The sequence below is a fragment of the Schistocerca serialis genome, chromosome 4 (genome assembly GCF_023864345.2).
Source record: "Schistocerca serialis cubense isolate TAMUIC-IGC-003099 chromosome 4, iqSchSeri2.2, whole genome shotgun sequence".
Classification (NCBI taxonomy): domain Eukaryota; kingdom Metazoa; phylum Arthropoda; class Insecta; order Orthoptera; family Acrididae; genus Schistocerca; species Schistocerca serialis.
Genome location: NC_064641.1, coordinates 584,531,098 through 584,558,860, shown reverse-complemented (window position 1 = coordinate 584,558,860; position 27,763 = coordinate 584,531,098). Strand labels below are relative to the sequence as shown.

At 38.0% G+C, this 27,763-nt stretch overlaps 1 protein-coding gene across 1 annotated transcript in view; it reads left to right on the top strand.

The window, feature by feature from the left end:
• The window catches only part of LOC126474622 (uncharacterized), a 624,438-nt gene that overhangs the window by 296,075 nt on the left and 300,600 nt on the right, over positions 1-27,763 (top strand). The window contains exons 2-4 of the mRNA XM_050102100.1: positions 5,239-5,517; positions 5,689-5,839; positions 5,916-6,141. Coding sequence (XP_049958057.1) covers positions 5,693-5,839; positions 5,916-6,141 — 373 coding nt within the window. The 5' untranslated portion in view covers positions 5,239-5,517; positions 5,689-5,692. The remainder of the gene's footprint in view (positions 1-5,238; positions 5,518-5,688; positions 5,840-5,915; positions 6,142-27,763) is intronic.

Here is a 27,763-nt window from a genome sequence, read left to right as displayed (position 1 = left end):
CTTCCACCAACCTTCACAAATCCTTGATCCACCCCATCCTTTGTTATTCCAGTGTCACATGGATTTCGGCCCCTCCCAGATTCTCTAAAGCCCTCAAGATCCTTGAACACCATGCATTCTGCCTCGCCTTCCAAATCTGCTTCCTGTCCCCCATGCGAATCCTCTATGACCTCATCCCCTGCCCACAACTTCTCCTCTTCTTCAAACACATCGACACCCTATACAACGTCTGCAGAGTCGATCCCCCCTCCCCCAGCCCGTAGCTGTGCCTTTTCTGTTGTGTCCCACCCTCTCTCCCTCTCCACAACCTCCACCTCCTTTTCCAACGCAACTTCCAGCGCCCAGATGGTGAACTCTGCCATGATCTCTATCCCTCCTACCAACTCTAACCCTCCTTCCCCCTTCCTACTCCTCAGGGCTCCCTCTCTGTTCCTTTCCCTTCCCCTGAGCGGTTTTCTTCGCTCCTCCACCCCCTCCATTTCCTGTGCACCCCTTCTGTGTCTCTGTGCTCCTGCCTGACTTGCCTTCCCTCTCCATCTCCCACCCCGACCACTCCTTGGTGCGCCCAGACCCCCTTTTTCTTTCCATACTACCCCCTCCACCACCCCCTCCCGTGCTGAACCTTCCTTTCCACTCTTTTTCCCTGTTTTCCAGCTTCTTCTCCCTCAGCAGGTCCCTCTCGGTAGTTTTTATTCTTCATTGTGTGTGGTCTGTCTCTTACAGTGTTTTTTTAAGTGTCTTCATTCTGGAGTATTTTTATACTGTGGCCAACTTTTAACTTGTGCGTGTGACTTCAGTGCATTTTATGTCTACTTTTTTTAACTGTCCCACAATGACCGTCTTCGAGTCAGTGTATATTTTAACCCCCATTGTCTCCCTTTTGTACATATAGTTTCCTCATTTTTAACTGTCATGTCACTCAGCTGAAGAGCGGCGGATTGTACCACTGCCAGTCGTCCCCTGCCTGTATGAGGCAGTGGAATGAAATCACAATAAAGAAAAAAACCCATCTCATTGAAGAAAAAATTTCCATGGCAGACTAATCTATGGAATGTCCGTTGGAAATACAATGCTTGGCTGTGGCTGATTTACTGGGTTGCGAAGGCGAGTTTAGTGATCAAGTTCAATCCATGAACTGTGCATATCGTCTGACCAATGTACACTTTGCCAAACTGACAAGGTATTCTACAGAGTCCAGCCTTCTTCAATCCCAGATCGTCCTTTGCCAAACCGAAAAGAGCACAAGTCTTTGTAAGTTGGAGAAAGATTACCTTGACATGATGTTTTCTTACTCTTTTGCCTAATTTCCACGAAATATGTCCGACGTACAGGAGGAAAGCTCTAGACTTAAACCTTTCCTTCCAGTCTTCCCCTTGTGAGTGGTATGACATGTCTTCTTTACAGCAGTGCTGATCTGATGTGGAGAATATCCCTTATCTTTGAAACTGTTGTAGGAGTTCCAGCTCCTTTGCAATGCTGTCTCCATCAGACCCAACATGTGCTTGGTGCACCAACGTTTGAAGGACCCTTATAGTTTGTGATGCATGGTGGCAGCTAGGCACCTGCAAATAGAGGTTTGTATGTGTGGGCTTACGGTAGATGGAATGCCCCAATGATCCATCCACTTTCTGTCAGTCATAGCCGAGCATTGATTACACTGCACGGAAATCCTGGTCTCAACGAGATCCTTCTGGGATTCAGTTATTAAGGAGTCGGTGAAAATACGTTTAGCACAAGATCTTATAATAAAAGGTTTCAGATAGATTATGTAATGGTAAGACAGAGATTTAGGAACCAGATTTTAAATTGTAAGACATTTCCAGGGGCATATGTGGACTCCGACCACAATCTAATGGTTATGAACTGTAGACTAAACCTGAAGAAACTACAAAAAGGTGGGAATTTAAGGAGATGGGACCTGGATAAACTGAAAGAACCAGAGGTTTCAGGGAGAGCATAAGGGAACAATTGACAGGATTGGGGGAAAGAAATACAGTAGAAGAAGAATGGGTAGCTTTGAGGAATGAAATAGTGAAGGCAGCAGAGGATCAAGTAGGTAAAAAGACGAGGGCTAGTAGAAATCCTTGAGGAAACAGAAGAGATACTGAATTTAATTGACGAAAGGAGAAAATACAAAAATGCAGCAAGTGAAGCAGGCAAAAAGGAATACAAACGTCTCACAAATGAGATCGGCAGGAAGTGCAGAATGGCTAAGCAGGGATGGCTAGAGGACAAATGTAAGGACGTAGAGGCTTATCTCATGAGGGATAAGATAGATACTGCCTACAGGAAAATTAAAGAGACCTTTTGAGAAAAGAGAACGACTTGCATGAATATCAAGAGCTCAGATGGAAACTCAGTTCTAAGCAAAGAAGGGAAAGCAGAAAGGTGAAAGGAGTATATAAAGGGTCTATACAAGGGCGATGTTCTTGAGGACAATATTATGGAAATGGAAGAGGAGGTAGATGAAGATGAAATGGGAGACATGATACTGCGTGAAGAGTTTGACAGAGCACTGAAAGACCTGAGTCGAAACAAGCGCCAGGAGTAGACAACATTCCATTAGAACTGCTGACAGCCTTGGGAGAGCCAGTCCTGACAAAACTCTACCATCTGGTGAGCAAGATGTATGAGACCAGCGAAATACCCTCAGACTTCAAGAAGAATATAATAATCCCAATCCCAAAGAAAGCAGGTGTTGACAGATGTGAAAATTACCGAACTATCAGTTTAATAAGTCACAGCTGCAAAATACTAACGCGAATTCTTTACAGACGAATGGAAAAACTGGTAGAAGCCGACCTTGGGGAAGATCAGTTTGGATTCCGTAGAAATGTTGGAACACATGAGGCAATACTGACCCTACGACTTATCTTAGAAGAAAGGTTAAGGGAAGGCAAACCTACATTTCTAGCATTTGTAGACTTAGAGAAAGCTTCTGACAATGCTGACTGGAATACTCTCTTTCAAATTCTGAAGGTGGCAGGGGTAAAATACAGGGAGCGAAAGGCTATTTACAATTTGTACAGAAAGCAGATCGCAGTTATAAGAGTCGAGGGACATGAAAGGGAAGCAGTGGTTGGGAGGGGAGTGAGACAGGGCTGTAGCCTCTCCCTGATGCTATTCAATCTGTATATTGAGCAAGCAGTAAAGGAAACAAAGGAAAAGTTCGGAGTAGGTATTAAAATCCATGGAGAAGAAATAAAAACTTTGAGGTTCGCCGATGACATTGTAATTCTGTCAGAGACAGCAAAGGACTTGGAAGAGCAGTGGAACGGAATGGACAGTGTCTTGAAAGGAGGGTATAAAATGAACATCAACAAAAGCAAAACGAGGATAATGGAATGTAGTCGAATTAAGTCAGGTGATGCTGAGGGAATTAGATTAGGAAATGATACACTTAAAGTAGGAAAGGAGTTTTGCTATTTGGGGAGCAAAATAACTGATGATGGTCTAAGTAGAGAAGATATATAATGTAGACTGGCAATGGCAAGGAAAGCGTTTCTGAAGAGAAATTTGTAAATATCGAGTATTGATTTAAGTGTCAGGAAGTCGTTTCTGAAAGTATTTGTATGGAGTGTAGCCATGTATGGACGATAAATAGTTTAGACAAGAAGAGAATAGAAGCTTTCGAAATGTGGTGCTACAGAAGAATGCTGAAGATTAGATGGGTATATCACATAGCTAATGAGGAGGTATTGAATAGAATTGGGGAGAAGAAGAGTTTGTGGCACAACTTGACTAGAAGAAGGGATCGGTTGGTAGGACGTCTTCTGAGGCATCAAGGGATCACCAATTTAGTACTGGAGGACAGCATGGAGGGTAAAAATCGTAGAAGGAGACAAAGAGATGAATACACTAAGCAGATTCACAAGGATGTAGGCTGCAGTAGGTAATGGGAGATGAAGAGGCTTGCACAGGATAGAATAGCATGGAGAGCTGCTTCAAACCAGTATCAGGAGTGAAGACCACAACAAAAACAATGGTGTGGGCTGCATTTACAAGGAATGAACTGGGTCCTCTGGCCCAGCTGAACCGATGGTTAGCTGGTAGGTGGTTATTTTCGGCTACGTGGAGACCATTTGGGCCCATTCATGGACTTCTTGTTCTCAAATAACGATGGAATTTTTATGGATGACAATGTGCCACGTCACCATGCCACAATTGTTCTCGACTGCTTTGAAGAACATCATGGAGAATTCGAGCGAATGTTTTTCTCTTAACATCGCATCCCTATTAACTCAGATGCCACGCGCTGATTAGCTGCTGCGGTACAAATGGCACACGGAAATATCGTTTCTTGAAGATGTAGTACAGGGAATTCATCTTCAAATGTGTCGCTAATATGCAGTAATGAATATGAACTTAAATCATTCCACTTGCAATACAACTTGGGAGTAGAAGACAAATGACACTTAGACCTTATAACCTATTATGACGTCATAGTGACGAAGACTGCCGACCTGTGGCCATATGTATCGAGCAGATGCAGGAAGCAAAGTGATTCTGCTATGGGGACAGTACCTGTTGTTTACATTAACCCTTATTGTTTTATTTTTGATTATAAGAAATTGTATTTTAAAAATCTGAATTTCAGGAAGATATTTTGTAATAACTAATTTCTCACGGAAACCTTTATCACAAGTTTCCAACATCGGAACTTGTGATGTTTACGGTTAGGGGAAGGGGAGCGGTTTTGTGGTTGAAGTGGTGCATTGACTCCTAAAATTTTAGAAATTAAGCACTTGGTTTGTAGCATATGCTGAATACACCACCAATCTGTGGATCAGAGGAGTTATTTACACTAAGCAGTGTGCGTGCGTATTAAGAGCTCCAGTGGTCGATTTGTAGGCATAGAACCACTTTGGTGTGACAGAGGATCGATTGTTAAAAGGGTGCGGTTTCAGTCCAGTTAATTTATCTGTTTATCTCAGCTGACTGTTTTAGGAAAACTCAAGTTGCGAAATTCGTTCACTTCTTTACGACAAACATGCAGAATATATCTTTTCTTCTTTTCTGTACCTGTTGTCTAAATGCCTCCGCCCTCCAACAATGTCGACCAAAGCAGTTATGCGGCAGGTAGATCGATATATATTTGAAAATCACATATTTTTATGTTGCCTCGACTTCTTCATGTTTTGGATGCTCTGCCGGTTATGCAAGTAGTTATTATGTGGGAAAGAAATTAAAAAAGCTTTCATCAGTAATTCAAGTTGAAGTGTGTGATTTTTTTTCCAGATGGAAGTGATCTCCACGCGCGACATTAACCAAGAAATCTTAGCGAATATGGACGTCTAGGACCTCGACGCCAAGGACGTTAAAATAAAAGACCTCTTGCTCGACGATCACGCAATCCAAGAAGATCTCTGTTCCCGCGTCATTTGAAATATTCACTGTTGAGCAGCGAACGGTGGAAGGACGGAGAAGAATTACTCTGAGTGATATTGAAGCACATCTTTCGTAATACGTCGGAAGATTTTTCTTCGAGTTCTTCTGAAAGCTTCCTTTTTCATTGTAGTAAGTTACCAGTTCATAGGAATTTACAGTATTAGCTGAATTCTTAAGTGATACTGTTTTGAATCGTGATTGTTGAACATTTATTAATTTACTCTAAACCGGATATCACATGAATGTTAAGAAAGTAATCCGTGAAAGATGTTTTTATAATAAGCGTTTTGATTATTGCAGTAACATGCCTTTCAAGTCACTTACTGATGCCGAATATGAAGACATATTTAAAGCAGCCATTGGTGATTGTTACGAAGTGGAAAGCAGTTTTGTGGGCGATATTTGCAAATCACTTGCATACAAAGGAATCAATAACCGTAAAACTGTTGAGGTCTGTACGAGCTTCTACATAGCTCAATGTGTTCTGTGAAGAAGAAGGAATTATTTTAATTTTACGTTGTTTACAGGATGAAGTAGTGACGCCTAAAGAAAACGAAGCGTTAACACCTGGGGAGACAGCAAAACATGAAAGTCACACATTAGTCACCAGGACGGAAAATGTTTCAGAAAAACCAAAGAAAGTCAAGCTCTTTTCTGCTCCTGAGATACTCGGTCAAAAGAAGATTATTCCAGTATTCAAAAGTAAACCGAAAACGAAAATTCAAGATCATCCAGAAAATAATGCTACAAAAAGTAAGTGCTGTCATATTAAACAGTTTGAAAGCATATATTATGTGAAGAATAATTGGATAACATGTATGTAGGCAGTGTAAGTTTTTATATGTGTAAGAAGTTCAGACGTGAAAATTTTATACCCGGACCAAGGGGTCACCCGTTGGAATTGTGCCATGTAGCTCATAGTCATGTACCCTTGTGACTACACCATGGAAGAGGTCATTGTAGAATAACCCCTTGTGAATTACTATAATGAGAATGTGCTCTTGGATCATTCTTTATAAACTTACAGATGTTTTAGTTGATTGTAAGGTGACCACTTCAGAGTTTAGTCTCAGTAGTAAAACTGCCAAATAGCACTGTCCTAACTAACCATTTTTGATAAATTCACGTTTGAAGGCTCTTTTGATAAATTCACATTTGAAGGCTCAGGGTTGTGCACCTGGTCATTAGACAGGCAGCAGTTTCTTCACTTTCAGAGATCTATTACCTAGTAATTATGCTTTCAGAGATCTACTACTTGCAAAGTAGGACACACTTATGATATTTAAAAGTTTAAAATTTGCTACTTTTTATAGTTTTTGAAAGGCTGGACTTTTTACTGTATGGAAACAACGGTTTGTGGCCCATTGGTGCTTTCCCTCCATAATTTGTAGCCATTTTTATAACGCTGTATATATTTTTCGTGTGATGAGAGTGTGAATTACTCGAGATTTTTGACATTCACTTAAGCTAATTTGGAGGTAAGAAATAGCATATCATTATTTATATTATTCTTACATACCCTAATGTATTGCAAAAGGAGTATAAAACAAGTAGGTGAATTATAGGTTGGGGTAAACAATAGCATTAACTTTCATGTAACATGAGTCACTTTCATGTAATTAAGTTTTTATACCAAGAGAGGTATTAGAGATAACTTTATCTTGTTCAGTAATTTAGTTCTTAGTGTGAATGTGTAACTAATATCACTACTAAAAGTTTCACAATTTCAACCAATATTGTAAAAACAGAAAATTAAATGTGTAATGTGAGTTATGTAATCTGAGTCACAGTTGTATTATTTTAAGATTAGAAGAAGAGGATGCTCTTAGCAGCTGCAGAAAAACAGAGTAGGAGGAGGGAAAAGTTAAAGAGTGAAGGAAAATATGACGAATTTAAGAAACATCTGGAAGAACCTAGAAAAAGCCAGCAGAAGCAGAAACAAAAGTTTCTACAGTTACTCAACATAAGCAGACTGTTATTAGAAGAAAGAATGTCTAAAAATAGAGAGAGAGAGAGTTAGAAAACGTAGGCAACATCAGATGCAAGATCAGAAACCTAGTAAAGCAAGTTCGTCACTGTATAAGTCACATAGTGCACTGGATAAAGCCATGGTTCCAGTGCTGCAATTGCTTACATTAGCAAGGTACTGTCAACTATACCAGAAAATGTGAAGGTAGTTTAAATCTGGTCAGATGCAACTTCCTCACAATTTAATATATTACTGCTGCTTTACCTCGATTTCAATTATTTCATAATGTGGGATCTATTGGAACTTATTTGCTACATCCCATGCTAAAGGAGCCGTAGATGGAATTAGTGCAGTTCTAGAACCGCGAGTGGGGAATACAGTAAAAAAGCGAGAATTAATTGTAGGTGATGCATCAACTTTCATTCAGGCAGCTGCAAGTACCACAACTATGCAGGTTTTTCATGTGTCTATTGATGAAATTCAAGGAATCAATGTGAAACTTAATCTGGCTCAAATATTCTCTTCAGCAAAATCAGTACCAAACACAAAAAGCATTCACTTTTTTCAGTACAAGAAAGGAGTACTACGAACATACCTGCTGTCTCTAAAGAATTTTGCTGCTGCAGATCATCATACTGAAGAAATTATAGAAAGTGTGATATTTGGAAACTGGTACAAAGTAGAATATGACGGTAAATTCAATGCTGAAGAAGTAAATGCAGTTTTTGGAAATTCTTACTTACTCAGTGCAATGGAGTGTGCTGGTAACTATTGGAAATGGCCTGTAAAATGTGATGAAATTATAAAGAAAATTAATCTACTTGATGTTGTCAGTGCAAGAGGAGATTTTCACTTCTCTGACTTTTTAATTGAATTTGCAGTTCATTTTCCCAGATGTCATGCTTTTATAATTTTTCATAGTGTTTGAAAAGTGAAATGGTAATGTTGAGTGTATGTTATTTGTCACATAATGTCATATTTTCATTTCTCTGCTTGCAGGAAAAAAGTTTTTCCAACAAGACGTAGAAGTAACATGAGTCACATAACACTGAGTCACGCACCTTTTTCAATATATTACAATATTTCACATGGTATAAATATTTTTGGAAATCTGTAACTCTGTAATTTGAATGCCAACCTAATATGCACTTTCTGTGATAAAAACCAGATCCATACTCCTAATAGTTTGAGGACACTTTTGACCTAAAATGCACATTAGGAATAGGATATCCAAAATTTGTAACCATGAGTAGAGCATAAATTACATTCTTGTTCTTTAATTTTAATGCTCTTCCCTGCTTAAATAACACTTCAAGATCTTTGCCTGAATAACACAATTTATAATTATAATTTACAAAAGAAAATATGGTTTATAGATTGATAATAAGTCAACACAATAAAACATAGATTTCAAAATGTAATGCGAATCACCACGGAATCTCCCTTTTAGTAATTATGTGACCTACAGACCTAAGTTTTTTTGTGGATTGCTACATAGGCCAATAAGTTGAAATAATGTATAAGAACTATGTAACATCAATTGGATTTTAGATGAAAAATATTAAAAAAAGAACACCTTTTTCAAGTTGTGCTTTTAATTAAATTTGATGAACTTCAAAGTCCCTGGCCATACTTAGACAATTTGATTTCAACTTGATTTCTTGCTGAGATGTTTAGCATTTTTAGGTACAAAGAATATCTAAATCATTTCACTCACTAGCAAAAAATAAAATGAAACTGTCATCCACATTTGACACCACAGGGTACTGATAAATAGAAGCATATTTATTCCCTGAAAAATTATTCCTAAAATATTTGTGGCTGACTCATAGGTCAGAAATATAAACAGGTGAGAGCTGAAAACAGTTATCAGTCTTTTTCATAGGCATAGTCCATATCAATTCAGGCAGGCTAGGAAAAAATCTTACCTTCATAGTCTCGAATGTTATTGAATTTAGTGTATGTTAAACTGAAGGACTATGTAAGAAACATGTATTTTTTTTTTTTTTTTTTTTTTTTTTGTTTTCTGCAAAAAAAAAAAAATGCTGATACGAGATACAGCCCTCTGTCCATACCATTTTGAAGATGGGAATTTTGGAACAAATTTTTAAATGCTATATCTTGAGAACAGTCCCAGTTTTTATTTATTTATTTTTTCCGAAGAATCCTCCATTTGGACTTATCCAAATATGTTCTTTTACTATAGCATTCTGAACTTTTTTATAATTTACGGAAATTTTTTTTTTTTTTTTCAGAAATGCCAATCCATAAAATTTTGATTTTTTTCTGTTGAAGAGTACCATATAGTTCTACATTCTCTGAAAAGGAGAGCTTCCACTTTTAGGTTGAACAGGTTTTGTAAACAATCGAAATTTTTGCCATACATAAAACCTGTTTCATTACCACATTATCACATAACATGCTCATAAAAATCAAAACCTAGCCTTATTTATCATAATTTTTGTTTTGAAAGATGAGTAACAGACTCATTTTTCCAGTGTTTTAAATGGTTCCAAAATGTATGTGAAAGGTCCAAAGACTTCAAGGTTTCAATTTATACAACTTCTGTGCACTCAGTTTTGTACTGAACTTAGCCAGTCAATGAAATAAAAATGTGTTCCACTGCTTCAGTATTATCCTTGGATATAGAGTGATGCCTCCCTGTTGAAGTGATAGGAACTGGAGCACCTACAATCTTCAAAACATTATGAACAGGAAGTGAGCACTGATGGCGTTGTTGCTGTCCTTCAGCTGGAAACCTATATCCAGCAGGTGGTCCATTTAGTAGCATAAAGTTCATTACAATTTCGTTTAACTCATAACTGGTATCTGTAATCTCTGCAATCCACCAGTTACAGTCATACATACATGCCACAAACATCCCCCTTCTCAGGTTATGAATGTGAATATTATCCTACTGTTTCTGAGGAGTTGGCCAAATGAACGACATTTCTTCTTTCTTGCTCTTTAAAATGCATGCAATATGAGTTCACCCAGCACTTTGAGTCCAAAAATGTGTCTTCTGAATTCCTTTCATAGGAGTAGTTTGTTTGGACCATTCTTCTTTTTTCTGCTCACAGAATTCTTTGATTTCCTCTTTGGACTAAAGAATGAGGGCTGTGGATGTGTAAGATTTCATGACCCTTTTAAAATCCTGAGCATTCTGAATTGGAGCTGTATTTGGTCTGGAAAGATTATGTTTTGTAGCATGGTGCTTCAGTAGGCCTCCTATACCATCATAAGGCCCCTTCCCGTGACCAGTAGCACTGTATACCCAGTCAGTTGGCACAAGTGACTTACTCAATTCAAACAGCTGGTAACGAGTTTTAAAATGACTAGGTGTGCCATCAGAAATAATGATTATCATCTCTGCCCGTTCGCAGTTGAAGAATTACTAGCACATTACTAGCAAAGCATGTGCTGAGTCATGTTCTGTGTCATCATTTACAACTGCAACACTTGTTTTGAAAATATGTTACTTCTGTAAAAACTGAAACCTGTTCATTACTCCAATGATACCCTTGTACTACTTCTGGGAGAATTACAGACCAGTTCTCCGCAAAATCACAGTGAAGCACTAAACATAGTTCTTCAGCCTGTACACACCCTTTCATTTCTGCAATGTGGTGTTGCAATTTCTTCAGATGCTGCTGTGTTACTGCTTTCACTGACCATTTACCAAGTTCATCAATGAAACTGTCAAAGGCAACAGTTTTCTTAATTAATTTATTTTCTCCCATGTCACATATGTAATTTCTGCAGAGTTATCTGCTGCATCTTCCAGGCCAAGTGTCTATAAAGACAGTTCTTCCTTTCCAGGGCAGTCAGCACATTCTTGAAACAAACAAGTCTCTCGCTTTACATCACAGACTACTAATGACTTCACACCCCAAACCAAGGTGTCATATGTCATGCTCCAGTAAGTTCTTCAAAGTTACCACACAAAGTTCAAAATTTGTGCAGTACACACATAAACAGACATCTCTAGTTGGGTGTGGAACTACCCACTGAGTTCATGATGCATAAAATTTTGATCTTCCATTATGTGAAGTCGTATAGTTGCTCTTATAAACTGCAGAAGTTTCTTTAATACTGTGAGTCATGTACCTCTTCACTTTCACAACTTTTTTACCTTCAGCTGTTACAATTATAGTGTCTTTTTTGTTGGCACTCTGGTGAGAACAGTCCCATTTACCTTCCAGATAAAATGACTGCCTCTACAGGATGACCATAATAGGGATCTGGTCTTCCAAAGACTCCTTTTACAGACCTCACATTTCTTGATTTCTCTAACATGTCCTTCTATACTGCTGGGACATGGTTCACAATTGTTTTCTTTGAAAATGATTCTGGAATAATAGTTAAAACTTGCACCTTTTGACTGTAGGATTCACAATATTCAACAGCTGAACTGATATTTGTGAAAAACTCCTGGCAAGAGGTGTAAAAGCGCTTTTGTTCATTTTCTTCTGAAGATGGCATTTCTACTTTGAAAAGTGTGGCCAATTTTGCTGTAGTGTATTCATCCATACCTTTAGTAATTCTCTGCGCTTTCTTGAGCATAGAGCTTATGGCTCGACTTCACTGACCATGGTTACTTAACAGGGCTACCACCTACCTCTGTAGTTGACTGATTCAGGGTATTTGATTCTTCCTCTTTTGATGCAAAATCTGCTTCATCTGCACCGTGAGAGGCTTCACCATGTTCAGCTACTATCATTGTAGTTATTCTGTCAAAACATATAGAACACAAAAAGTCGTCATTGGAAACATCTTCACTTTGAAATAGTCTTCAAATGAGAACACTTATTCCCAACCTGAACAAAGTCCGTTGTTTTGTTTGTCTTATATATCACTCTTTTATGGGTGTGCAAATAGTCAGCACACTTCACTCTCCTGTGGTTCCAGTCAGAAGACATTTCAAACAGTCCTTTTCAAAAAACATGCTGCAACTGTGTCAACAGGCAAATTCTTCACAAAAACACAGAACTCACTGGATGGTCTCAGATTTCTTAGAAGCCACTAAAGTAAACAAATTGTTACTGAACAACTACAATACAGAAACCTGCAGAGAACAACCACGACAAAGAACCTGTCAAGAGACTACAACCAAGTGTAAATATCTGCAACAATGAAAGTGAAAAGAAATAACTGCAACAAGAAAATGACAAGAAATAACTGTAACAAAGACAATAGAAATAAACATTGTAACAAAGAAATTAGTAAGAAACAACTTCAATGATGACATACATTACCCTTGAAAGTTTAAAAAAAAGGGTTTTTAAAATAAAACCTGTCCAACTTAAGTGGAAGCTCCCCTTTACAAAGAATAGAGTACTACTACATGGTACCAATCAACAGAAAAAATCCAACTTTTCTGAATTGGCATTTTTGAAAAAAAATGTTGTCTGTGAATTATAAAAAAAAATCAAAGGGCAACAGTAAAAAACTTAGATAGATATGTCCAAACGGAGGATACCATTGTAATCATAAAGCAATTATCTTTCAGATTAAAAACTCTAACAAAATATCTAGAACTGTTACAGAGATACAGCATTTAAAAATTTTTGCGAAATCACATCTTCAAAATGGTGTTTGTAGCGTCATTTTCGGAGGCAGGAATTTTTTTGGAGGAAAAAAGAAACGTGTTTTTTACTTACTCCTGAATTCTAACAAATGCTAAATTCAATAACATGGGAGACTATAAAGGTAACACACCTGCCTGAAGTAAGATGGGTTATGCCCATAACATATTTGTTTTATTACAGTGCTTAATATTTTTTCTGCGTAAAGAATTACAATAGACAGCCTGGATGCTCAGGTATGGTGATATACCCATATTCTGTTACTGTAAATTAAAAGGACAATTTCAGTGACATAAAATAAAAACAAATGATGAGAAACAGTAAAAATTTTTATACACACATGGAGAGAGAGAGAGAGAGAGAGAAATTCTGCAAAAAACTGTTGCATAAATGAATTCAAATATAGAGAGCGAAATTATGTTTTTAATATTTTTTCAATCATGCAAATATAATTGTTTTCTTTCAGATCTTGATTAAAAGATGAAAAAAGTTCACTTAAGAGTTAGAGGCATAGCAGTCATTGTTTAGTTTATACAACCTTGTATCATGACTTCATAATGATGTGACATCCAGCTTACATACATCATTGGAGAAGGGGACCCAAATACACATATCAAAAAAAGTTTTGCATCACCTCGGTTCTGAGAGTTCCAGAACCTGTACAGAAAATTGCAATAGAGGTAAACCTAAACACCATTTCCACCCTTTTTATTGCTCATGAAAACCACACATTGCATGTTATACCACCATACAGTGAGACCTTCAGAGGTGGTGGTCCAGATTGCTGTACACACCGGTAGCTCTAATACCCAGTGGCACATCGTCTTGCATTGATGCATGCCTGTATTCGTCGTGACATACTGTCCACATGCTCATCAAGGCACTGTTGGTCCAGATTCTCCCACTTCTTAACAGCGATTCAGCATAGAACCCTCAGAGTGGTTTGTGGGTCACATTATCCATAAACAGCCCTTTTCAATCTATCCCAGGCATGTTTGATAGGGTTCATGTCTGGAGAACATGCTGGCCACTAGTCAAGTGATGTCGTTATCCTGAAGGAAGTCATTCACAAGATGTGCACAATGGGGGCACGAATTGTTGTTCATGAAGACGAATGTGCCGGTTGCTGTGGTTGAGTGATTCTAGGCGCTTCAGTCTGGAACCTCGCGGCTGCTATGGTCGCAGGTTTGAATCCTGCCTCTTGCATGATTGTGTGTGATGTCCTTAGGTTAGTTAGATTTAAGTAGTTCTAAGTCTAGGGGACTGATGACCTCAGATCTTAAGTCCCATACTGCTTAGAGCCATTTTTTGAAGACGAATGCCTCGCCAATATGCTGTGGATATGGTTGCACTATTGGTCGGAGGATGACATTCACGTATCGTACAGCCGTTATGGTGCCTTTCATGCCACCAGCGGCGTACGTCAGCCCCACATAATGCCAACCCAAAACAGCAGGCAGCCTCCACATAGTGCACTCTTTGAACAGTTTGTCTAAGGTGTTCAGCCTGCCTCCAAACATGTGTCCGACGGTTGTCTTGTTGATGGCATATGTGACACTCATTGGCGAAGAGAATGCGATGCCAATCCTGAGCAGTTCATTCGGCATGTTGTCGGGCCCATCTGTATCGCGCTGCATGGTGTCGTGGTTGCAATGATGGACCTCACCACGGATGCCGGGAGTGAAGTTGTGCATCATACAGCCTATTGCACAGTTTGAGTCAGAACACGATGTCCTGTGGCTGTACAAAAAGCATTATTCAGCATGGTGGCATTGCTGTCAGGGTTCCTCCCAGCCATAATCCATAGGTAGCGGTCATCCACTGCAGTAGTAGCCCTTGGACGGCCTGAGTGAGGCAAGTCATCGACACTTTCTGTCTCTCTGTATCTCCTGCATGTTCAAACAACTTCACTTCGGTTCACTCTGAGACGCTTGGACACTTCCCTTGTAGAGAGCCCTTCGTGGCACAATGTAACAATGCGGACAAGATCCACGGTCAAACCATGGTATTGACCGTCTAGGGATGGGTGAACTTCAGACAATACGAGCCGTGTACCTCCTTCCTGGTGGAATGACTAGAACTGATTGACTATCAGACCCCCTCCATCTAATAGGTGCTGGTTATGCATCTTTGTTTACACCTTTGGTTGGGTTTAGTGACATCTCTGAACAGTCAAAGCGACTGTGTCTGTGATACAATATCCAAAGTCAATATCTATCTCCAGGAGTTCTGGAAACCGGGGTGATACAAAACTTTTTTTTATGTGTGTAGCATCCTTCCTGTTGGACCATGAAAGGAATTGTGATTCAGCAGGATACATGCAGTTAACCTCAACATCTTTAAATTCATGTTCCTGTGGTGTAAGAAGTCTCAGAATTTGATCTTCTGTGAGGAAATAACAAATGTATTAATGTCCTGTATTTTGTAGAGTGTGTATGTGAATAGTGCAAATATTTGCTGATGAACAAAGCTCCTCATTCAGAAATGTATAATTTCAGCCTCTAGTGAACTCATACAAGTTCAAACACTTACTACACCTTCATGTAGCATTGCCAGAACAGCAGCTGCTTTTGGTGTTTAGAGCACGATACATTTAGCAAGAAAAGTTAAACACATAATTCAGGAGTAGCCAAAGGACGTTATATGAAACTGTGAAACATGATGTAGTGAAGTTTCGCAAAAATAATAATCTTTCAAGACTTTGTGCAGAAATGAGATATGTTTCTGTCACAGTAGACAACAAGATGGTCCCTATGCAGAAAATACATATGTTAGATAATCTGAAAGAGTTGTAAACAGTATACTCCACAAAATACAGGATATTAATATTTCTTATATTTCTTTTCAAATCAGATCTAATGGTTTCTTGGAACGCAGATACAGTACAGTGTTCCAGGAACATGATTGCACGATGAATATTTTAGTCACTAATAGTAACACCATTGTAATGAAGAGACTCTGAACAGATACAAATGGGACCACTGTTGCTACTGCAGCTCTTGAAAATGCTTTGTTGGAACAGCTACAAGTGGGGCAGTACGTGGCTTTCAGACACGACGAAAACTGCTACACACAGCACATTTCTGAGGTATCATAAATTGCTGGATCTTAACAGCATGCTTCTGCTGAATGACAATTCTTTACATGGCCTGTTAGGAATTGTACTGTATGGGTCCCCTTCTCCAGTGTTATAAGTATGGTGATTGTGCCATCATTACAAAGTCACAGTGCATTGTTTTATAAATGTGACAGTAAGTACTATGGAAAGATACTGTCTCTGACCTTTAAGTGAATGTATTTCATTTATTAATTAAAATGTCAAGAAAAAACAATTTTTTGTGCATTGTGGAAGAGTTTTAAAAATACTATTTCCTTCTCTATATTTGAATTCTTTTATGGAACTGTTCTTTGTAGAGTTTGTGTGGCTATATATACCTATTCATGTGTCTCTTTATAGCTTGCTTCCTTTATTTTATTTTACTGAAGTTGTGTTTTTAACTTATAGTGACAGAATATGGATATATCACCATACCTGTGCACCAAAGCTGTCTGTTGTAATTCTTAAACAGTGAGATACAACATAAAGGTATACACTAAGAAAAATTATTGATAATGCTTTTCAGCTCTCACTTGTTTTCAATTCTGACCTACAGGTCAGCCACAAATATTTTAGGAACAATTTTTCATGGAATAAACATGGTTTTTATTTACCAGTTCACTTTAATGTTGAGTGTGGATGGTATGCGTAAGTGACGTTTTCATTTTATTCTTTGTCAATGAGTAAAGTGAGTTAGGATATTCTTCTTTATACCTAAGATTGCTACTACATATGTCAACATTTCAGCAAGAAATCAAGTTGAGATTCAGTTGTGTAGGTATGCACCGGGACTTTGAAGCTCGTCAAATTTGACATTGTCGTCCTGTGGATTCATCTTTATTTGAAGATAAGAACTATTAAATGCATTGATAAATGTTTTTTATTATTATTTATACTCAATAATAGGACTAAAGAGTTACAGTGCACAAGTTGAGGTCTATACTGTTTCCCTGTATAAAGTTATGCTTTTTTAAAATATCACTAATTTAAAGCACAGCATGAAAAGAGTTATTTTTTTTTCACATTTTTCATATAAAATCCATTTTATGTATCATACATTTTGTACATTATATCAACTTGTGTAGTACAGTAGAACACCTCTAATCCGACCTTGGATGGTCTGTCACTCCGGTTCGTCCGACCATGCTCAGGCTCGTGAGCCTGTGCTGACTTGTCACTGACTGGACGGCTGTTGGGCCACTGTTGCTGTGTCTACCACTGTGCACATTGTTAAACTGTACGTTATTGTGCAGTATTATCCTTTGTTGAGATTAAAAAACGTTGTTGTTTGCTTTATTCCGTGTTCTCTGCAGTACTTATTACTGTAGATTCATTGTGTAGATTCATTGTGTGTACAGTAAACACATAACTCTTTCACTAAATGAAAAATTAGCAGTGCTACAAAGACTGGATGAAGGAGAATCGCTCCAAAAAATTGCAAAGGAACTTAATGTAGGGTTGGAGGAAGAATCGGAAAGATATTGAATCCTATACAGTTACGATTGATAGTGAAAACTCTCTGAAAAATCGCAAAACATTCAAAAAGCCTAAACTTGAACTGCTTGATAACACATTGTGGATGTGGTTTTGTCCAGAAAGAAGGAAAGCAACTCCAATATCCAGGCCAATTCTCAAAGAAAAAGCGATAGGTTTGCACAAAAACTGGAAGCCGAAAGTAAATTTGCTGCTACTGAAGGCTGGATTGATCGTTGGAAAACTCGTCATGGTGTCGGATTTGTTTCTATTTCCGGTGAAAAACTATCTGCTGATGCCGCAGCTGCTAAGGAGTTTTCTGTTAAGTTTCAAGAAATTGTAGAAGAAAATGAAATGTTACCCTGCCAAGTGTATAACATCGACGAGACATGGCTGAACTTTAAAATGTTCCCAACAAAAACGCTCGCAGCTTCAAATGAATTCGTGGTGGAATGAAACTTGTAAAAGATAGAATAACAGTCATTCCTTGTAGCATCGCAGATGGTACCCACAAGCTCCCCTTGTTCGTCATTGGCAAATCTAAGAAGCCAAAGGCGTTCAAAACTATAAAAACTTATCTTCCTTGCAGGTTTACTATCGCAATCAAAAATCTGCATGGATGGACTGCAACCTTTTTAAATCCTGGTTTTTTGACGAGTTTGTGACATCTGTCGAAAAAGACTCGAAGCAAAAAATTCTGCCTGTTCGTGCTCGACTGCTGTTGGATAACGCACCATCACATCCATCTGAGGAGGATTTGGTGAAAGGGGACATAAAAGCTCTCTTTCTGCCTCCTAATGTGACCTCACTCATTCAACCAATGGATCAGGGCGTTATCGAATGGTTAAAAAGGCAATATCGCAGAAAGTATATCAGCTCAATCTTCGAAAAATCTGAAGGAGGTCATAACTTAATTGAGGCAATGAAATCCCTGAACATCAAAGATGCTGTCTACACAATCGCTGCAGCATGGGATGAACTGAAACCTGACACACTGCGGAAATCGTGGCGTAAGCTTTGGCCACAAGTTATGACTGAAAATGAGCATACCGAAGATGAGCAAAACAACAACACACTGGAAATCGTTAAAGATCTATGAACTCTGGAGCCGAACGTCCCTGCCAATGCAGTTGAAGAGTGGATCAACGAATGTGACAAAGACTGTGACACTTTTGAAGAGCTCAATGATGACCAGATTGTTGCCGCTGTTAGCCAGGAAACAGTGAATGAGGACTCGGATGGCGAAGACGAACCCACCCCCCCCCCCACCCCCCCCCCCCCCCCCCCAACCCGTATTTTACACAACGATGCAAAAAACACTTTTGACATCGCCCTTCAGTACATCGCATCGAGCAGAATCCAACTTCAACTCCAATGGATGTTTTGTGGATAAAAAAATGGAGGAACACTGCAGCTAAATCTACAATAACGTCTGTTAAGTAAAAATGTATCACTGACTGTTTTTACAATTAATTTGTTTTCGTTTTCACTATAAAAACAATGCATACAGTATAAACATTTCTTAGTTTATACGTACAGTAGTTTATTTCTTGGTATATATATATATATATATATATATATATATATATATATATATATATATATATGTGTACAGTGCTATAAACATTCTTTAGTTTACATTATATATCGTTTATACTGTATTAAGTACGGTACAGTACTGTAATTCGTTTGTTGTTTTTCCTTTTAAAACCAATACATATTACAGTGTGTGTAAACGTTTTTTAGTTAATATATTGTTTAACACTGTGTAAAAAACATCTTTTTATATTACTGTAGACGTCTTTTAGTTCTTAAATATTTTAATTTTTTGTACTAAATGTCTTTTTACATTTTTTGCAATAAATATTAGACTTTTCGGATAATCTGACCTTTTTTTCGTTCCGACCATGGTCCCGGTCCCGAAGGTGACGGATTAGAGGCGTTCTACTGTAGATGCATAAAAAAATTGAGGTCTGTAGAGCAACTCATTACTAAGTGGGAGATATCTGAAAATATTGAAATTCATGCCTGACTAATAACTGGTTACACACTCTTGAGCCTTCTACAGTGATTTTATCAAAAAAAGTTCGAGTTAGGAAAGTGCTATTTGGCAGTTTTACTATTAAGACATGTAGGTGTGTGTATCTAAGATTGACATATTGCTCCCTATGAGATACGTGGAATGATCCTCATGTGAATTGAAGTACCGGGTGATCAAAAAGTCTGTATAAACTTGAAAACTGAATAAATCACGGAATAATGTAGATAGAGAGATACAAATTGACACACATGCTTGGAATGACATGGGTTTTATTAGAACCAAAAAAATACAAACGTTCAAAAAATGTCTGACAGATGGTGCTTCATCTGATCAGAATAGCAATAATTAGCATAACAAAGTAAGACAAAGCAAAGATGATGTTCTTTACAGGAAATGCTCAGTGTGTCCACCATCATTCCTCAACAATAGCAGTAGTCGAGGAATAATGTTGTGAACAGCACTGTAAAGCATGTCTGGAGTTATGGTGAGGCATTAGCGTCGGATGTTGTCTTTCAGCATCCCTAGAGATGTCGGTCGATCACGATACACTTGTGACTTCAGGTAACCCCAAAGCCAATAATCGCACGGACTGAGGTCTGGGGATCTGGGAGGCCAAGCATGACAAAAGTGGCGGCTGAGCACACGATCATCACCAAACGATGTGCGCAAGAGATCTTTCACGCGTCTAGCAATACTTTGTTTTTTTGTTTTTGGTTCTAATAAAACCACATGTCATTCCAAGCACGTGTGTCTATTTTTATCTCTCTATTTACATTATTCCGTGGTTAATTAAGTTTTCAAGTTTATACTGACTTTTTGATCATCCGGTACTTCTTCACGAGCTGGCATCAGCATTTAAGTCATATGGCTATAACATTAAGTTATTTACATAGTTACAGTAAGAATGTTGTGTCATATTTTACAATTAACCATGTCATGTACAATTATATTTGGATGGTTTTTCTCTTAATGTTATGCTCCAGTATCTCTGCTCCAATCAACATCCATGTGATAGGCTATTTTACATGGAGTGATTTTCACTGAAGATCTAATTACAGTAACATTTTATCTTTGTATGCATTGAGCTCTGCAAAACACTGTGAAGTAGTGTAAATGACAGAAGGTACTTGTGATTGTACCCCATAGTAGGGTTTCTTCCTGTCCCACTCACACATGGACTGAGTGCTTAAATTACTCTCTGCACAATGTAATTAGTGCATGATAATTTCTTTGCAATCACAATGGGATCAATAAGCTGAGAGCTGCAGTTTATTCCTAGATTCATCATTTAATCCTAGGTCTTGAAACATTGTAAGTGGTTTGAGGTAGCTGATGTCTGTCGTCAAATTTTGTGTTGGCACCACATAGACATATATGAGCAATATTCTAGAGCAGATTACACAAGTGTTTTGTAAGCTGTCTTTATAGCCAATTTGTATTTTCCCAATATGGGGCCAATGAATTGGAGTCTACCAACAGCTTTAGATATAACGTAGTTTATTTTTATTTATTTATTCAGGGATCATCTTACATTGATATAGGATTTGTTACTGTAATACAGTGAAAATAAATAGCTCAAAAATACAAGCTGAACTTTTTTTTTATTTTGTCCATACTGGATGAGAGGTCGTGGTTGTGAATGTCAATGTTAAAAAATATATCGGCTCAACCACTTGTTTATAGTGTAAAACACTAAGATTGACGCGTTTCAGAAGTCAAGCTTCCATCACCAGAATAAACTCACTAAAACTCACTAAAATTCGTTTTTTGCATACCAAACAACGGAGGTGACATGAGAGGAGCAGTACGATGCAGTTTTTATTTATTGAATCGTATGGCTAGGGCCCCCCATTGGGCAGAATGTTCGCCGGGTGCTGGTCTTTCAATGCAACTCCACTTCGGCGACCTGCAGTTGATGAGGATGATAGGATGATTATGAGGACAACACAACATCCATTCCCTGGGCGGAGAAAATTCCCCGGAATTGAACCCGGGCCCAGAGGATTGACAATCCGTCATGCTGACCATTCAACTGCCGGGGGCGGTAAAATTCTGTGTTAATTTAAACCGTATAGCTGAAACTTACTAAAAGCTGCAGTACATGTGTAGGGAAGATGCACTGTGTCGAGCAACAGTGTTCAGGTGGTTCAGAGACTTCAGAGAAGGCCGACTTGTTTGTCTTAAGCAAGGTGGGCCTAGTGTTTCGACTTCTGCTGTGACTGACATTAACATCGACACAAATACTGTGATTGTCCTTGAGGATCAATGGTTAACATTGTGTAACTGGATTGAACTGTTGAGAAATTCAAATGGCAGTGTCTTTACAGATATGCATGATCATCTCCATATGCCTCATCTTTGTGCCCATTGGGTACCACATCTGTTGACTCCTGAATAAAAGGAAGTCCGGATGGTGACAAGCTGTGAGGTACTTCGTCTCTTTACTGACTGAAGGGATGTGAGTCTAGAGTTGATTATCACTGGTAGTATGTCATGTCTGCATCATTACAATCCTGAAGGAAAACAAGCCAGCACAGTGAAAAAGTCTTAAGGTTCTCCAATACCCAGAAAAGCGAAAATTGTTCAATTTGCAGGGAAAATGATGGTGATCATATGTGTTGACTGCCAAGGAATGATTTACCAGCATGCAGTTGCCCCTCATACTACTGTTGCAGCAGCATATTACGCGTCTGTGTTGCCTATGCGGAGGAAGCATATTGTATAGAAATGACCGGAACTTTCTCAGACTGGATGGGTACTTCATCATGATAACGTGCGGCCCACGTAGCAAATCAAGTCCAGCAGTTTCTAATTCACTTCAGCATTACCTGTGCACCATATCTGTCTTATAGCCCCAATCTTGCACTCTGTGATTTGTTTTTGTCTATATCACTAAAAAGCACCAGGGCGACCAATTTGAGAACCCGGGAACAGTGCTCAAGAGAAGTGAGACGATTCTCAAGTCCTTGACAAAGGATGGGCTGCACCATGTGTTCAAGGACTGGCAGAGACACTACCAAAATTCATTCAGATAGGAGGGGAATACTTTGTGAAGGATCATGTAAACATTCAAATGTAGTAATAAATATCTGCGAAAAAAAGAAAATCAGTCTCAAACAACGGAAAATCCAGGATGGAATGTAACAATATTAGAGAAGGAAAGTTGCTACTCACCATATAGCGGAGATACTGAGTCGCGATAGGCACAACAAAAAGATTCACACAATTATGGCTTTCAGTGGTGTGTCTATTGCTGACAAAGGCTGTAATGGGCAAAAGCTATAATTGTGTGAATCTTTTTGAAGTGTCTATCACGACTCACCATCTCCGCTATATGGTGAGTAGCAACTTTCCTTCTCTAATATTGAAAATCAGTCTCAGTCTTTGTTGATCAGCCCTCTTAGTTAGTTCGTTACATGTTAATGTAATCATGTTATGTAGTTACATGTTACCACCTTTTACTATTAACCACCACTGTGAGACCTCTTAAGTAATCCTTAACTGCCTTGTAGGGCTAAGCATTATTTACAAAAAATGTTTTAGCTGCCTTTTTAAACAAACCTTTTTCATTTCCTTGGGCAGTTGCTTATATTACTTTATTCCCTGATTGAAAATGCTTTTTTGGCTTTTAAGTTTGTTTTTTTCCTTGGTGAATGTAATCCAAACTGCCTCTTGTCCCATGATTATGTATAGGCGTTTTACTAAACTAAAATACTTAGTAACGTTTTCCCTGACACACGCACAACAGATTGGTAGACATACTCACTGGTTTAGTAAGGCTACCCAGTTTTTTTAAACAGTTCTTTATAGTGAGTGCAACCACTGCTTATAGTTATTATTCTTAAAGCCCTTTTCTGCAATTTAAAAATTGTGTCCATGTTTTGTGCCTTTCATCTCTGGAAAAGAATCACATAGCTGGGATTTGAGTATATATGGAAATAGTATGTCACATCTAGACATTGGCTGTTACAAACTGCTAAGAACATAACTTGCTGATGGCATTCTTTTTTTCGAATATCTTTATGCATTCATGTCATGATAGTTCATGATCAATATTCACCCCTAAAAACTTTGAGTTTGTTAAACAGTCTATAGATTTGTTTTCTCTGCTCAATGCAACAGATTGTTTTCCATCTTTATGCAAAAGTGCATAAGAACATAACTTGCTGATGACATTCTTTTTTAATATCTTTATGCATTCATGTCATGTTAGTTCATAATCAATATTCACCTCTAAAAACTTTGTGTTTGTTAAACAGTCTATAGATTTATTGTCTCTGCTCAATGCAACAGATTGTTTTCCATCTTTATGCAATAGTGCATACTGTTTGTTTTCCTTACGTTGAATGTTAATTTATTACATAATGATGAGTCGTAGACATCCTTGAGAATTTTATTTGCTTTCCATAACAGGAGTTCTGGTGTTGTATCAGTGACTACGATGTTGCTGTTATCAGCAAAGAAATGAAATGAATGGGTTGATGAGGATGAAACCAGTGAAGATGCATTGACATGAAATGCTATCAGTGCTAAACATTCTGATATACTGAATGCTCAGTCTATTGAACTTGCTCAGACAATTGAAAATTTACACCAAACTGCGATTTAATCCCAGAATTACAACATAGGATGAGCAGTCATCTTAAGTATTAGGTTATATTATTCTCTCTTCTTCTTCTATGTGTTATGTGGGCGAAGCATCACAGGGGAAATGAAGTCGGTGGAGAACTGTAGCTGACCCTGACACAATGAATATACGTGAAATGAATTAAATGCACTGAAATGAAATAAATGTTTTGATAGGGTTTAAATCAATGAAGATGAAATGACATGATACACTGCCATCCAAACTCTTCAGAAATGCCCAACCTGCAATTTGGAGCTGATAAATCTGTTGAACAGGGAGGCCATGAAGTATGCCATTTCTATTAGTAAGGCAACCACGAAATATGAGTCAAAGCAAATCATTGACACTGCAGCAGTATGGCCTGTTCCACCATCCTACTGGAAGAATGTTTTTTCATCTTGATGATATGAATCGAATTCAAACAGAGAAAATGTTACCAATAGGTCAGCGTAAGGTTAAGAGTTCTGTTTTTTGTAGTGCTGCCAGTGGCTTCAAAGTGTCTCATCCAAAGGCTGAAACCATTAGAAGGTGGCACAGGAGTGGGTGGGGGATGTCTGAATGAAATCTTCATAGGAGTTGGTGAGCTCCAACAGAATTATCTGAATTTTTGTAATATGCCTTCACAGCAGATGGACATTACATACTTGACCAACCCTCCATGACTATTAAAACTTCAACCTGTCTAAACTCCAAAGGTCAAGTCCCCCACTCCCGTAACTGCCCAACAAAGATGCCAGGCAGTCCTCAAGTCTTCCCATTTGACTGCCTTACCCTGCACTACTTCTGTCTGTTGAAAATATTTTCATATGGCAAGGTGGCATGTTAGTTGGTCAGCCTGTTGACCTTCTCCCAGACTGCCAATTTTAGTTCCCTAGTGGAAGAAAGTGTGTGTAATTCTTTTATAGATGTTAACGTTGGAGAACATGCGATGAACCCTTTCTCACGAGTACTTCACTGCCTTAGAGACACAAGTTCATCGCCTTTCTAGCTCTTAAGTGGGTTGTCAGATCAAGGAACTTTGACCTGCCACATGTATCCTGGCATCTCTTTATTATATATGCTCAGGGGCAAGTCTTGTCAGCCATTGTCATCTTCAGTGAAACTTTACTAGGTAAGTGACCACATCTTCACCTTGTATTACCAGTGTTCTGGCCCCTGTTGCAAGTAGCCTTCTTTAAGGAATCTCTAATGTATAAATAGTTTTATGTGAAATAATGGCCAGAATGCTGTCCTATATTACAGTATAAATCTATGGTTGTGCACCTATAAAAGTTTTAGTGACTGTAGAGCACATATGTTGTGCTGTTCATAGTCGTCATAATGTTGTGCCATGGACAGCATTGAAACAAGAATGAAATTCAGCACTTAAAGATCATCATTAATTGTGACAGCATTCCTATATATTCTGCATTGTTGCTTATCATAACTTTTTGTTGTTGATAAGGGGAATATTATTATTTTATTCCACTAATAATAATAATAATAATAATTTGTAAAATATATATGTGTAGCTGTGCTCCAAAAGACTTTTGTTTGTCAAAATAAATGTTTGTGTCCAATCTAATCACATTCTCGCAGCTGTTGCACCCATTCCCTTTATTTAGTATGCAGATGCCACAATCTAGTGCAAAATAAAATATTGTGAGTTGTAATTACTAAAAAGGATGTTCTCTTATTATTCTGTGGGGCTCCTTTCCTGGGTGTGACCATACACCCAACTGACTAGCTCATGTGCTTCTTCTTCTCAGTTACATTATTTTGCAACATTCTTGTTTCACTATTTTGTACCACTCGCAATGCTTGCTTCAGAAAGACCACACAACTGCCAAGAAAGTTGTTCCTAGAAAGCATTCCCTCATCTGGCAAACAGCATATCATTGGTGAAGAATTGCTGTCACGTGTCCTGTGGACATGTTCACTTGTCATCTTTGCTTTTTCTTTGGTAAACATATGCTTACCCTCCAGCTTGACAATAATGTGTTTGGGTCTGCTGTTGTCTTGCTACCTTCTCAGATGTGCAAAAACGGGGTGGATCTATTTTTTGTTTTGATGATGATGTAATATTGGGTTGTTAATGTGATGTAAAGTTTCAACAATTTGTTTCGATGATAGGGAAGTGTCCCATGCAGGTAATTTCCAAGAGCCACATCAAAGCTGTTGTTTGATAAACTAGTACACATCAACAAACTCTGTAAATAAAATAATTACCTAAAATTTTTATAAATGTCTTACACATTGTATATTACAGATTTGGCTTTTAATGTTGATGTCATTCTGTGTAGCAGTCTTACAAAGTGGTGAATGGAAGTGTCCTAAACTGCCCTGTTACTGTTGTTTTTGTGCCCACTATTAAGACTGCATTCCTTCAGTTGAGTTTCCTGTTTCGGGGAGAGAAAACTTTGAAGAGAAATAATGTTCAGTGAATAATAAGATCATAGAGCTACGGTGTTACATTTAATAGCCAAATATTCAATGTCAGACAGTGCAGTGTGTCAAGATGCATTGCCAGTGGTTGCTACCACACTTGGTCGCAACACTGAAAATTTTTCTTCAAATTGTGTCAAGCACTTTATAATAAAAAAATTGTTCTTTATATTTTCCTTTTGTTTCTCATAAATGTGTTTCAGAACCATTTTGTGCAGAATTTTCTAATTTCCAATTATCTTAAAACTGATTAAATGTTGGTCACTATAGAAGAGCTAGAAATCTCTGTCTCACTGTTTTTGTCATCTCACTGTAATATTTATCATCAATAAATTCCATTCTTCCAAAAATGCCTTAAGCAACTTGAAAACCTGGCCCCTTGCCAAACACATTCTCCATATGTCTGGTGAAATTTTATAAAAGTCTTAGCCATGATATGACTGTGTATGAAATAAAAGTTGATATCACACTGTTGCTTAAAACTGCTGTCACTTATTTTCAGGATGCATTAGAAAATGACTTCATGAAGAAAGTGAGTATGAGTTAATGCTGTATAATGCAGGTGTCTGCAGTGTTGAACGTATTCTGTACTCAGAAACATGACAGCAGTATTATTAGACTGAGTGCTGTACTGGCAGTGTAGTTTCTTTACTATATTTAAAGAACTCATAATCTGACTTCCTTTTTTTTATTAATTCATTCAGCGATAAGAGTTCCCATGAAGGGATGTGGTACAAGCAGGTTAAAAATTCAGAGGCAGAAGCAGCCAGTGCAGACTACTTCTGTTAAGTAGAACAAAAGAAGTTATGAATAGAGCAGATCTATCCACACTGATAATTATGGGAATTTTTGATGTAAATATATATTAGAAGAGAAGCAGTTGTTCTGAAAAAGGCCACTATACCTCCTCTTATACTACTCAGCTGTTGTTTTATTCAGTACTTCAAACAAAGCCACATAGAAATTATATTTGTCTTTAATATTTAGATGTAGCATTTCACAGTTTACCTTAAATTAAATTTCATTTCCTCCTGAAGAATCATTCTTTTGTGTTTGTCCTATTTTTGCATGAAATGCCCCTGCAGTGAGATTTGCTATTATCAGTCTCTGCAACTCTTGGTAGAGGCTACCTGCTTCCTTATTAGAGCTACTCTTGCTT